The 14,868-nt window shown below is 50.3% G+C and overlaps 1 protein-coding gene across 4 annotated transcripts in view; it reads left to right on the top strand.

Annotated features, from left to right (window-relative positions):
* ACOX3 (acyl-CoA oxidase 3, pristanoyl) overlaps positions 1–14,868 on the top strand; it is a 75,410-nt gene that overhangs the window by 26,235 nt on the left and 34,307 nt on the right. For 3 of the 4 annotated variants that reach the window (XM_085849245.1, XM_085849248.1, XM_085849246.1), the window contains one exon: positions 5,397–5,486. The exons of the other annotated variant lie outside the window; for it this stretch is intronic. In XM_085849245.1, coding sequence (XP_085705371.1) covers positions 5,397–5,486 — 90 coding nt within the window. The remainder of the gene's footprint in view (positions 1–5,396; positions 5,487–14,868) is intronic. 4 annotated transcript variants of the gene reach the window in all.

Here is a 14,868-nt window from a genome sequence, read left to right as displayed (position 1 = left end):
ATTTTCTTGTGCTTAATCCTCAGGTCATTCCCCATCGAACGGGCCCATCGCGTCAGGTTCTATTGGGTAGTCGACTACCCATGTCCGCCTACCGGCTTGTTTGCCTGTCTTTCTGTCCCTCTGTTCGGTACAGTGCTCCGTTAATACAATGGCGATTTCGATGAATCTTGGTTGGAAGGTTCATACCATGACCTAGTTGTGTGCAAATGAGAACCGTTGCTATGGACACCACCGTTGCCTAGCAACGGGACTGAAATTTTTGAAAAATCATAAAAAAAATTATTTTTTTTAAAATAAAAAATCGGGCCACAAGCGACTGTGGGCAGAATATTGTTGCGAATTCGCGCCCGCCGGCGTGCGGACGGCCACATCACTCGAATCGCGACCGCGTCGCCCACCGGACGGACAATTCAGTCGTGACCCTCCGGGAACTATCGCCCGGAGCCAGTCACGGGTGGGCCTTTCAACCTCACCACAATCGTGCCAATTGGCCACCCGCGTAGGATAGGGTTGTTCGCCAAACTCGACCTACCTAAGTACCCACGCAGATGGTAAACCGGGCAATCGTACCTCGCCGCAGGTTGACTCCGGACACGAGCCGCTTGGGCGGCCCGTTCTGTACCATCAGCATAACCGAGCGGTGTTATCGTCGACCTCGACGGTTCAGATTATTTACCGGGCGTTTTGCACCCACTACGAACCCTTTACGTGAAGCAGGATGGAGGGTCAATAAAGAAAAGACAAAGCGAAACGGGAAAACAGTTCACACAATGCACATTTATTTCCCGGCACACGGAATGCACATATATACAGCCATACAGTCAAAATGCACATATAGCAACCAAAACAAAAGCAACAACGACGCAGAGTTACTACTGACTACGCGCACACACGGCAACACTTATACAGTTCTACTTTACAGACTGCGCCAACACACATTTACACAAAAGCAAAGGAAAGAAGCCACCCTCATAGACAAGGGGGAAGACAGGCCTGTAGGCCAATTGTGCGTGTGACCTGGAGGAGCGGCCAGGTCCGCGAGACTGGGGGGGTCCTACCCGCGTCTTCGTGACGCGTTGGCGGGCGAGCCGCAGATGTGGCCGCGTGGCTGTGCCCCGACTCCGTGCTCCTTGGCGGGTTTTGTTGGCACGACATTCGGAGTGGGGTGGGAACGGGGCCCCCTTTTTGCACTATCTCAGCGTGGGGAAAAGGGGGAATTGTTGATGCCCTGGGGGAGGAGAATGGCTGGCTGGCTTGGGTCCCGCGACGAGCGATCCCACACCGCAACCTCGTCGCCGACCGCCGTCCTTCTCGCCTCGGACCCGAGCTCCTTTGCCTCTTCCCGCAACTCTTCTTAGCCGACTCCAGAACCCAACTCTCTCGATGACACTCTCTTCCCCCGGCTCTCTTCCACTCTCCAACCAAAACTGATTCACTCTGCTACGATTCGCCTTGCGCTCACCGTTTTATAGGCTCGCAGGAGCAGCTAATATGCAAATATTCGGATCAGGATGACCTCGGGGGCGGAGCCACGCTCGCCCATTGGTCGGAGGTAACGGGGGCGTGAACCTCCCCTGATCTGAGAATTTGCATATATCGATTTCACACAGACGCGCCTGGAGGCGGGGCCAAGCCGCCCCGCGCTTGCTAATTGGACGGAGGAGAAGTGGGCGTGTAGCGTTCTTGATCCGAATTTTCCCTCGGAAAGGCTGCTATTTGCGCTCGCGGCTCGGTGCGCTCGGCACCAATCGCCGAACGGGCCCGAGAGCCCGACGTTCAGTGTTCACAGTTGGTGCAGGAATGGCCGTAGAAGGAGAGAGGTGAAGGTGGTGGAGGGTTTTCGGTGGTGGTTGATGGTTATGGTACCGTTGGGAATGGCGGTGATGCGATGTTTGCGGGATTGAGTTGTGAAGGTAAAGGTCGTGGCTGTTGGCGTTGTTGTTGTTGTTGTCTGAGGGTTGGAGCGTGGTTGTAGTTGGTGACGATGGCTGGTGTGGTGGTTAAGGTGGTTGTTGTGTGATGGCGGTTGAGACGTGGTTGGTTCAAAATAAAGATAGAACAGAAAAACGCCTAACTCAAAGGATCGCAGCCCGGATGAATCGCATAAATTCCCTCTATACAACGGGTTTGGGCTAACTACACATGTACTTAGAGATGTCTCACCTACGGGCCCTGAATGGTGGTTTGCGAATTTCCACAGCCGTAACAATATTTAGCCATATTGTCAAAAATTTCCAGCCGGATCCTATGAAAACTGTCGGAGAAGATAGACTTTGAATGAACCCTGGTCGAAAACAATAAAAAAACGAAGTTCGTTATATCTCAGAGACTATGAGTCAGATATTCATGAAACTGCTATGGTAGGTTCATGGTTTTTCCTCGTTATGTGTGAGAACCGTTGCTATGGACCCCTCCATTGCCTAGCAATGGCCGACTACCCATGTTCGCCTACTGGCTTGTTGTTTTACTATTGAATATTTGAATGTGTCACGACTGAATATTTTTTGTGTCACTATTATTGAATATTTTAATATGTTACTATTATTGAATATTTTATTGTTTTACTATTGAATATTTTAATGTGTTACTATTGAATATTTTAATGTGTTACTATGATTGAATATTTTATTATTTTACTATTTAACATTTAATATGTTGCAACTGAATATTTTAATGTGTTACTATTATTGAATATTTTATTGTTTTACTATTGAATATTTTAATGTGTTACTATTGAATATTTTAATGTGTTACTATTATTGAATATTTTATTATTTTACTATTTAACATTTAATATGTTGCGACTGAATATTTTAATGTGTTACTATTATTGAATATTTTAATGTGTTACTACTGAATATTTTAAAATTACTTTTATTGAATATTTTATTGTTTTACTATTGAATATTTTATTTTAATGTGTTACTACTGAATATTTTAATGTGTTACTATCAAATATTGTATTGTTTGACTGTTGAATATTTTAATGTTACTATTGAATATTTTATTGTTTTACTATTGAATATTTAAATTTTACTATTGAATATTTTCATGTGTTATTACTGTATATTTTACGTGTTACTATTTAGTATTTACCTTTGCTGCCGAAGGGCGAAGGTGCAGAAAAAAACTTGGTGGACAAGTTGGATGTGTGACATGGATGAATCAATTTGATTTTGGTGAAGGTCCGAATCCAGAAATGATGATTTCTTATATTTTTTCAGTGATTCTTCGCTATTGAGAGATGGGGCCAAAACGATACGTAGCATGATATTTCAAACAGTTGTGGATGAGTTATGACAAAACTCAGTGGATAAGTTGGTTAGGTGACAAGAACAAGCCGATTTGATTTTGGTTAAGGTCTGGATCCAGATCAGGCCCATCAGTGAGATACAAAATGTAAACTGTTCAAACTGGCGGAGGTACGTATGTGCTCTTCCGAGTGCCATTCTAATTTAATGTGTTACTGTTTAATATTTTAAGCGATGTGTGCCATTTCACATTGTGGAACCTCCTGGGCACCTTTTTTTTTTTTTTCTCTCTTTCTGCCCTCCAACCTTTTACTCACTCATAAACAGAAGGATAGAACATAATCTTGTCAGGTGGGAGATCACTTTCAAGCCATCTTTTATTTTCCTCCTGAGAACATCGATGTAACATCTGTGGATTCCGTTCCAGGGAAATATGAGTCCGACCAATAAGTTGTGCAGTATGATCATGCAAAACTATTGTTGGTCTTGCCCCGAAGATGTCAGACTGCCAATGCCCTTGTGCATGTGTGTGTGCACCCATCTATCCATATCTATATATTTTCACTTTAAAAATATTTTTCTCTGCAACCGCCTGTCTGATCGATGCAAAACTTTAAACATTGGAGGGAGTTGCCATCGAGAATATTTTATTTGTAACTCTGACATCATCGGTCACATGGTATGACAGCCATATTGGATTAAAGGAAAACATTTGGACATCTTCCCATCTGGCAGATTTTCCCCCCCCGCCCCCGACGCTCGTGGATTTTCCTTCGACGCTCGTGGATTTTCCTTCGACGCTCGTGGATTTTCCCCCGACGCTCGTGGATTTTCCCCCGACGCTCGTGGATTTTCCCCCGACGCTCGTGGATTTTCCCCCGACGCTCGTGGATTTTCCCCCGACGCTCGTGGATTTTCCCCCGACGCTCGTGGATTTTCCCCCGACGCTCGTGGATTTTCCCCCGACGCTCGTGGATTTTCCCCCGACGCTCGTGGATTTCCCCCCGACGCTCGTGGATTTCCCCCCGACGCTCGTGGATTTCCCCCCGACGCTCGTGGATTTCCCCCCGACGCTCGTGGATTTCCCCCCGACGCTCGTGGATTTCCCCCCGACGCTCGTGGATTTCCCCCCCCGACGCTCGTGGATTTCCCCCCGACGCTCGTGGATTTCCCCCCGACGCTCGTGGATTTTCCCCCGACGCTCGCGGATTTTTCCACGATATTGGTGGATTTTTTCCCCCGACGCTCGTGGATTTTCCCCCGAACTTTTGGATTTTACCCCAACATTTGTGGATTTTAGTCTATTTCCACAGCATTTTCTTGCCTATCGCGAGATTTCCCCCCGACATTCACGGATTTTTCATGGGTCGGGAAATCCCCGAAACCTCTCTCTCCCCATTTCCCATTGAAACTATGCCTCCACATTCGCAGTTTCAACATTCACGATGTTTTCCCGGAACATATCTTCTGCAAATGTTGGAGTCATGGTGTAATTTATTTGTTCCTAAGGCAGCGAAGTGTAATTGATTGTGTATTAAATTTAAGAACACCTTGCAATATGACAGAGCATACTAACATTTGTTGTGAAATCAGAAACATTTTTTTCCGAAAGTAAAAAATAAACAGGTTTCATTAGTTATGCCAGTGACTTCAGTTTCGACCATAAATGTGCTTCTTACGCATTTGTTGATTCCAACAAATATCTTGGCACATGGAAGTGCAGTTGGGAAAAGTTTGTTTGTTTGTTGTAGTTGTAAATAAGTTTGCAAGTTTGTTGTATTTGGGCAAACACATATTCAAAACTGAGGGGATCACCAATTTGTGTAGCTGCCCAGAAGGCAAGGCCTAGATCTTACACTTTGACCACTGAGTGGCCTTCATCCTGAACTTGACAGATATCCTGGATGACCACTCGATGGCGAAATGTCGGACCTGAGGCTTGCCTGTTGAGCAGCTATACGAGTTGGTGGTGCCTTCGGTTTTGAATATGGAGGTGGAATATTTTCACTCGTCAATCTCGATTCAAGAGTCATTATTTATTTAATTTGTCCTATGTTGAGTGTTGGTGGTATTGAATGAACTTAAACATGAATTACACCGATCTGCCTTGAAACCTCTTACTCTGTCATCCTGCCTGATTTGCAGTTCTTTGGCTGTTTTGCATTGACCGAGTTGAGTCATGGCAGCAATTCAAAGGGTATGAGAACAACTGCCAAGTACGAGCCAGCCACACAGGTGGGGCCTTGGCACCCATGTGCAAAACTGAAGCAGATTGAGACTTGTTTTGCTCATTTTAAAATATTATTTATTATTTTCTGCTTTTCCTCTGAAATCAAATTTTTATTGCTCAAACAAAATATCATTTTCTGGTTTTGGTGCATTTGATTTTAAATATTTGTAATTTATTAAATTTCACACTTTACTTGAAATAAGTTTATGTATTATAACTACCATCTTACAATCATGTAATAAAGAAGCTATTATGGTGAATGGTTGCGCAGTAGCCATATGAAATGCTAAACAGATGTCTGCTTTAACATCAGCTAGCAGAGCTTACCCGTCCTTCGCTGATGGACCAATTCGTCATCGTGTTTGCCAAAATTTTTGGGTGAGAAGGAGAAGGAGAAGGATAAGACAAATTTGCCCATGCATTGAGAGCTTTAACCTTTCACCCCCACCCCCTTTCTGTTCCTGTCTTCATGTCCTGCTGCCCCCCCCACCCCCTTCCTTACCTCCTCGTTCTTCTTGATGTCCCTGCCTGTGAGAAATGTCTCACATGATGACAGGCTTTAACAGGCCCCTCTGTTTCTTTGTTTTTCTGGGGGGGGGGGGGGAGAGAGAGAGAAGGAGAGAAGGGCAGGAGGACAAATTTTTACCCATGCAAAAAGTGCTTTAAGTTCAGCATTTCAAAATTATAAATGGCAATTGTAATATCCTCGACCACCACAAGACCAGGTGGCGCGACATAGTACACATTTGCATGGAGAACTTATGCCCCCCACACCCCAGTGGGAGGCTCACAATTAACTTCGTGGTACGGTGGGGTGCTTTAGAACCACGAATACCAATCAGTTAACTGCGAGTTCCAGTGTCCACCGTCTAATTATGCCGTTTAACTGGAGGTCACGTGGTTTCCCGAATGGGGAGCGCGCCCTCGGCAAAGCACCAATCTTATCTTGACTAGATCTTAATTAGGGTGGCCGAGCATTTACTGCTGGTGCGTGCGGACTATTACAGATCAATTTGTTTGATAATTACCTCCCAGCCTATCTAGGTTTGGACAATGCTAGATCAATGGAAGGAAAGGACAAGCACGGACAGGTTGGAACGTCAACAAAGGAATTTATTAATAAGGAAAAAATAAATAAAAATAAGTTTTTATTTCCGTGTGGTAAAAATGACGAAATTCGAATCGATCAAAATGATTGCAAGCAAATAAAGAATTAATCAGGCAATGATAGAAAAAGAGACAAAGAGCAGATGCTTATCACTATGCCTTATTTAACAATTAAACACGAGACGATGGTACCCAGCAGATCTTTCAGGGGTTGGGGGGGGGAGAGAAATCCAGTCTTGCTCACCAAATAGAAGTCGTACGTCAAATAAAACGTCCTGAAATGTGTGAGCGTGCCTTGTCCGTTGCCAGCGCCCAGCCTTGCGGTGCTGCCAATCGACGTCACCCCCAATAATCAGGTGCGCCAAGAGCAGGTCTCGAGCAGAACCAGCACTAACGGTCCGAGCGTCACCCACCGTCAGGAGCCACCAGGAGTCACAACCGACGGACAGCTGCCAGGAGCTGTGAGAAGCTGAGGTGCTGTGAGAAACTGTAAGGCTGCAAGGCCATCACCGTCTGACTGGAACCGACGAGACGGCCGTCTAACTGGAACCGACGAAACAGCCGTCGCCAACTGACTCTCAAAGCTGTCAGAACCGCAACCAACTATCACCAACTGACTGGAAAAAAACGGACCTCTCGTCCTCGTTTATAGGCGGCCCGTCTGGGCGGAGCCTGAAACAGATGAGCAAAATCCACCCCGGCCATTTGCGCATCATTGCACGTGATAACCCGCCCATCTTGCAATCATTCCTGGCCTACGATGCCATGTTTGTGGTGCTGGACGAATGGCAGAAAGCAGCCATTTGCCAGAATTACCAAGCGATAACGTGAAGCGCTCATAAAACGTCAACAACAATTATCACCTCAATGTTCAGCCCGATACGAAAAATAGCCAGTTAGCGTCCATAGAGCTGCTGAACGGGGTGTCAAACACCGATGAAAAGAGGTGGGTGTCGAACGTCGATGGAAAGAGGTGGGTGTTGACGTCGATGGAAAGAGGCGAGACAAGCCTCCGTCAAGCTAACGCTATCTCACGTGCATGAATGTGTCTGCCATAAAGAGAAAACGGAGCTCTCCATCAGAGAGGGAATCTATTCTTTACCCTTCTCAATGCCTCAAAGTTAGAATCTCACCAGACATGGGGATGGGTCTATCCTGGACATGCATTTAGAGAAATAACTGTCTGAGGACCTGGATGTTTGTATGCATTCGTCATATCGGATTCTAAAATCCGTAACAATGTGTGTATATATATATTATATACACACATTATATATATATATATATATATATATATATATTGTTGCGGTATTCGCGCCCGCCGGCGTGCTGACGGCCACGTAACTCGAATCGCGGCACGTCGCCCACCGGACGGACAATCCAGTCGTGACCCTCTCGGACTAACGCCGGGAACCAGTCACGGGTGGACCTTTCGGTCTCACCGCGATCGAGCCAATCAGCCCTCGCGTGGGATAGGGTTGCTCGCCAAATTCGACCTACCTAAGTACCCACGCGGAGGGTAGACCGGGCGATCGCACCTCGCCGCAGGTCGACTTCGGACACGGGCCACTTAAGCGACCCGTTCCGTGCTATCAGAATAACCGAGCGGTGTTATCGTCGACCTCGACGGTTCGATTAATTATCGGGCGTATTCAGCCCACTACCAACCCTTTACGTGAAGCAAGATGGGGATTCAATAGAGGAAAAGACGAAGCGAAGCGGGAAACAGTTCAACACAAAGCACATTTATTCACGGCACACGGGAAGCACACATATTCAATTCCACCAAATGCACACAGAAAAGAAAAAACACAATTCAATATACACAAAAAGCAAATGCGAAAGCGAAGACACAATGCAGAGCTAATACCGACTACCGAGCACACGGCAACACTTATACAATTTTACTTCACAGACGGCGCCGACAACACATACCCAAAACCAAGGAAAAGAACACCCTCAAAGATGAGGCGGGCCTGAGGCCGAGACCGGGTCGGGCCTACCCGTTTGGTGATGAGACGCGGAGCGGCGATGGCGCCTCAACTCCGCGGGCCTCGCGGACAGTGTCTGGTAGGGGGTGGGAAAGGGGCCCCCTTGGTCGCACTATCTCAGCGCGGGGGGAAACAGGAGGGGGTTGCTGATGCTCGGGGTATAGAGGATCTTTATTATCCCGTGACGAGCGTCTCCACCACGGCCAGGTCGCGCTGTCGGCCTCCCTCGGGTGCAGCTTCCTGCACGACGCGAGCACCCCCTCGTCTGGTGTCGCCGCCTTTCCACAGCTCCGTCCCCTCCGTTCCGACTCCAACGCACACGACGAGCAGCTCCACCGCCCGCGAAGTCTTGACTCTCTGTTTCCGACTCTCCTACTCTCCGCCTCTCCGCCTCTCCTTTCCTCTGGACTCTCCGACTCCTTCCTTCTGGACTCTCCTACTCTCCGCCTCTGGACTCTCCGACTCCTTTACTCTCCGCCTCTGGACTCTCCGACTCTCTCTGACTGACAAACACGGTCCTTTTATCCCCCCGTAGCTTCGCCTTTGACCCCCTCCCTTTGACCTTTCACCTCGCTCCCCATTGGCCCGAGAAAAAGTGGGCGTGAAGGCTTTTTGATCCATAAATTTGCATATATCGATCGCCCTGGAGGCGGGGCCAAATCGCCCCTCGCTCACCGATTGGACGGCAAAAAGTGGGCGTGTGTCGTTTTTGATCCGTTTTTGAAGCACAAAATCCGTGATTTTGTACACGCTGTTCGACGCGCGCCCTGCACGAGTCCAACACCGGTACCCACAGCGGGGCAAGAACGGTGGCGATGCTACGGTTGCGAGGTGTGACGGGAAGGTCGTGGCGGTTGTGGTGAAGCGGCGTTGTGGTTGGTGGTTGATGTTGTGGTTGTGGTGGTAATCATGGCGGTTGGTCCAAAATAAAGATAGTAAAAGAAAAACGGCTATCCTGAAGAGTCGCAGCACGCATAAATGACATGTATTCCCACTAGACAACGGGTTTGGGCCTAACTACACATATACTTGCCGAGATACCTCACCTAAGGGGCCTGAATGGTGGTTTGCGAATTTGGTAACCACAACACTACCCCCCCCCTTTTTACAGACTCGTCCCGAGTCGTCAAATTTTCGTGTGCCATCATGTGTAGTTTTCCCCTAGTACATTTTACCTACGGATCCCTGAGTGCGACATTCATGGTATTCGTGTCCCCAAAATAAATAACCTGAGGGCTGCGTAACTACCTAAACAAACTCACTCACACGGACGACTTAAATAAAATTGCCGGCGCTAAGACATACATGCCGGGGGCACACTCATATTTACAGTACATCTTAACCTTAACTTACAAATTTTACACTAAACCATGGCCCAGGATCATTGAACTCTGCAAAAAGAAAGCAGTTAGCAGGGAGCCAGGCTGCCCGCATGCAGTCTCTGGCTCAAACAATGCAGGTGACAGGGAACGTGGCTGGCTGCTCACATGCAGTCCAAGGCCTTCCCTTTTGAACTGAACGCAGTGAACCACAACGGTGCATGGGCTGCACAACGCAGTCTCCGTGCCAGCTCAAGTGGCACACGCAATGAGCACAACGAATGGATGGGTGAACACAAACACGGTGCACGGGCCGCCACTGCAGGCCCGTGTTGTAGCTGCCAACAGGGCAGTTCTCGCAGCTTGCAAACTGTTGCTTTGCGGATCCTGGCGCACATGGAAATGAACGGGGGGGGGGGGGCAAAGCAAAATTGAACGGGGCTGGTGAACATGGGCAGTGGGTGGCATGGCAAAGGTGAGCAGGCAAACACAGCCCGCAGAAGAAGGCCGCCGCAGGCAAACACAGCCGGCAGATGAACTGGCCGGCACAGGCCTTGAAGAAAAATTGCCAGCCGGCTGAAGTGGCCGGCACAGGCCTTGAAGCAAAACACGGCCAGCCGATGAAGTGGCCAGCCTTTGCCGTTCAGTGGAGGTTGGTGGAGGGAGTGCGGTGGTGCTGGCCACTCGGAAGGCGGGCTCGGACCTACCTACCTGTCTCCCTCCCAACCTATCGCCTTTGCCTGTCACTGTACATACCCACTCCCTTAATTTGTCAAACCCCAATTTAGCCCCAACTTATTTTTTTGTTGTTTCTATTTTTACTTCCCCACTATAAATCGTCCCCTCACCCCCTTTATCGTCTTTGTTCGGCTAACCTATCCTGTCACCTAGCCTACTCCCAACCCCTACGTTCCCTTCCCGGAGGGGAACAAGGGAGAGCTAGCGTCCTGTGTCGAGGCCCAACGAAGCCTCAGAATGGCCTCCCCAGAGTTCGGCGATCTAACCCAAAGTGGGTCCAGCGGCCCACAACGAGAGCGAGGGGATGGATGGTGCGGAGGGGTACATCTCCTAATCTACCCTATCCATTTAACAGTTAAACTACCCCGGGGCTTTCAACAAGCGCCTCTCGCTTAAACTATTGGTTCTAACAACCCAGATTCCCGTCGCCTGTGTTGGTGTCCTTACAATTTCGGGCCTCGCCCCCCAATTTTCTCTCCGTGCCCTCACACGGTCTCCTGGCTGGGACACGTGGCTCCCTTAGGCAGGCACGACCCTCTGCCGAATCTCCCGCTATGGCACCCCCGGGCACTACACTGCCTCCGAGCCTACCAGCTCCCTAACACCGGGGAGTGCCCCCCATGGCACCTCCCCTGAAACGCACACGTGGCAGGCCGGCCTCCCAGGCCCCTTTCCGAGGGTCACCCGTGCCCACAACACTGCCCACGCGGCTAATGGCGGCCCGGGCCCCCGCACCAAGCAGGCGCACCCGTGCCCACTACTCTATCCCGGCCCCCCATGGGCCCATGGCCTACCGCGGCCGACTAGCCTGGTGCCCGGGGTACCCACTCAGCGATACTCACCTTTCGCAGCCACGCTCCCAAGCCCGTCAACAGGGCTCCTGCACCCCTCCAAATGGGTTTCGAGCCTACACTCCCACCAACAACAAAACGACCTCCATTTTTCAATTTGACTAACCCAGCTAACTCACTTTACTCTGACCCCGGGGTCCCTTGGGCGGGAGTCACTCCTCCCCCCAATCACTCATCGCACCATGCATTCCCCATTCACTCCATACACACAGACCCGCTGGCCTCACTCACTCACCATGTACTCACCTCACAACTCACCAACTCTTCAACACACACACCGCTGAACTCTGCCATCCTTCTAACTACCTCCCCTAACTCGTGCTCCCACGTCGTCCCTTAAACTACAGCACGTTCCATTTAACACTACGTAGCTAAACTACGTCCCCTCTACACATTCACTGCCTGTCACTGTCTCAAATGTAATCCCATTTTATTTCCCAACCTAAATCTGGCTACAATCCCTCTAACTAATCCATTCCACGGACTCCATGAGGACTTACCCCTGCCCCATGAAGTCGGTCTAGCTAAGCTAACCCTTCCCCCTAACTAGTTTTCATCCTGTGCCCAGGGTAAGGGGGTCTTCCACCCCTTGCCCAGGAATCCTGTGCACCCGAAAGTGAGGCTTGTTTTCTTTTTTTTCTTTTTTATGCGCAGCACCTGCGCGGCAACTCAGAGCTCGCGCACTTTACACCTGCCCGTGACGTCATGCAGCTGCACGTGTTCCTCGTCCCTCCTTGGACGGTACCATCCGGCAGAGATACCCCTCCTGCCGGATTCCAACCACATGTGCAGCCATGACGTCACCGTGCGCAAAAAAAAAAATAAAATAAAAACACAAGCCCCACGTCTCGAGGGGTTCCCCACGCGAACACATGTGCTTTGCCCGTTGGAGCTTAACACACACGATCGCGTGGAGAACCCGTCCGGTCCAAATCCATTTACCTGCCTAAACTTTGTCCGTCCGCGGGATCGGCAAATCCACCGCGTGCGTTTCCGGACCGGGACTTCACTCTCGCAAGCGAGCACGTGGCGGTCTCGTGCGTTGCACAGCACGAACCTCGTGCTCACTGCTGGGTGAACCCGGCACGGTCCCCGAAACAGCTACAGCCGCTACACGGCTTTCTCTCCTCTGTCGCCGTCTCCGTCTCCATTCCACACACGCATACCTGCGTGTTACGACGCACCCAGTCCACTCCATCACATTCACACCGGGAGACGCGGCTGCGTGCTCCCGCATGCCAACCGACATCTCCCTCTCATACCGCTCTCTCACACACACGGTCTCCCTTGCACACAGCGACCTTGCACACGGCCGTTCACTCACGCACGGTGCCTCACCACTCACACAAACCATACTACTTACACACGCGGGGGCACTCACCCGCGGTGCCTCACTCGCACTCCGTGCCTCACTCACACACGGCGTGCTGGGAAGCACGTACTCCGGCACCATCGCCACCACACCACTCACACACGGGGTCGCTTCCACACACGGGGACGCACTCACACCTTGCACCACACACACAGGGACAACCACACTGGGGATTCGTGTCCCCACAAGGGTCTCCGGGGCCTCTATACCCCCCAAGCTCTCCGTGCACCTGTCCACAGCACTCCTCCCCTCAACCTCGCAAAGCACGACCGAACTCACCTGGTCGTGACTCGCCTCAAGGGGGCATACTCCCTCCCCTCGTTCCTGGAGGAGGCCATCCAGGTGCTCGCACTGGGTCTCTACACGCTCCGCGAGCTCAACCCCATTGTCCTCCACTACCTCCGTGTGTGTGTGTGCGTCACTTACCCCGTCCTCACCGTGCAGTCTCTCCTCTATCGTTCCCTTCCCGGCTACCGTCACTGCCAACTCTTCACCCTTTACCTCCCTTGTCTGTTTCCTTTGTTTACTATTATTATTTCCTTTGTCGTCACCTCGTGTCTCGTCTCACACGTTTTGGTCTCCCCATTTAATTTTTCCCTCTTGGTCACCGTCGATTCCTCTGTCACGACCCTCGTCCAACACGCCCCCCGAATTATTTTTTCACCCGCCTCCACCGCGGGCCTGTCAGCCGTTGCACCCCCTTCCAGCTCGTTTGCTCCCACACGTGGAGTCGCCATTCCCAGCTCCCTGGTCACGGCCTTCATGCCCGCCTGCAGGCATCGGCCCATGTTCTGCGTCTCACCCCGTAGCTCTTTCATTTCTTTTCTCATTTGCTGTGTATTCGCATCCATCGTCGTTTTCACTTCATTTGTATTTGTATCCATCTTTTTGTTCATTTGTTGTGTATTCGCATCCATCTTTTGTGTATACGCATCCATCTTTTCGTTCATGCCTTTCATATCCGCATTTATTTGTTGTGTATTCGCATCCATCCTCGTTGTCATTGCCGCCAGCATGGCGCATAGCTGGGCCATGTCGGGTGCGCTTGAGTGAGCCGTTTCGGCAGGGGTTGGGGAAGGGTTTTGGTGGAGAGGGGGGGGGGAGGTGTCATACACCGCGGCCGCTGCCGCACCCACCTCGGGCCCTGGGTTCAGTTGGGCGAGTCCGTGTTCCTGCACAATCAACATTTCCTGCTCGGGGATTCCATCCTGGACCATGGATTCTACATTACTACACATATACATTTCTAATACCCCCGGCTCCCGCTCGCCTTGAGACGCCATCTTGCTTCTCGTGAAGGGTTAATTTAACTCGCTCGTAATTTGGAGGGAATCGGGGGTCGCTTCTCTCACCCCTGGACCGATTCCCGTGAATTTCATTGGAGACAGGAGAGCCCGTTTTCCTGTTCTCCGATACCAGTGCCGCGAGGAGGGCGATGAATTTGTATCGCACGACCTGACACCAGTGTTGCGGTATTCGCGCCCGCCGGCGTGCTGACGGCCACGTAACTCGAATCGCGGCACGTCGCCCACCGGACGGACAATCCAGTCGTGACCCTCTCGGACTAACGCCAGGAACCAGTCACGGGTGGACCTTTCGGTCTCACCGCGATCGAGCCAATCAGCCCCCGCGTGGGATAGGGTTGCTCGCCAAATTCGACCTACCTAAGTACCCACGCGGAGGGTAGACCGGGCGATCGCACCTCGCCGCAGGTCGACTTCGGACACGGGCCACTTAAGCGACCCGTTCCGTGCTATCAGAATAACCGAGCGGTGTTATCGTCGACCTCGACGGTTTGATTAATTATCGGGCGTATTCAGCCCACTACCAACCCTTTACGTGAAGCAAGATGGGGATTCAATAGAGGAAAAGACGAAGTGAAGCGGGAAACAGTTCAACACAAAGCACATTTATTCGCGGCACACGGGAAGCACACATATTCAATTCCACCAAATGCACACAGAAAAGAAAAAACACAATTCAATTTACACAAAAAGCAAATGCGAAAG

Source organism: Eptatretus burgeri, chromosome 12 (assembly GCF_056783735.1).
Source record: "Eptatretus burgeri isolate ZD-2024b chromosome 12, Ebu_testis_v1, whole genome shotgun sequence".
In the NCBI taxonomy this organism is placed as follows: domain Eukaryota; kingdom Metazoa; phylum Chordata; class Myxini; order Myxiniformes; family Myxinidae; genus Eptatretus; species Eptatretus burgeri.
Note: the sequence above shows the minus strand (reverse complement) of the source record. Positions and strands in the feature narration are given on the sequence as shown.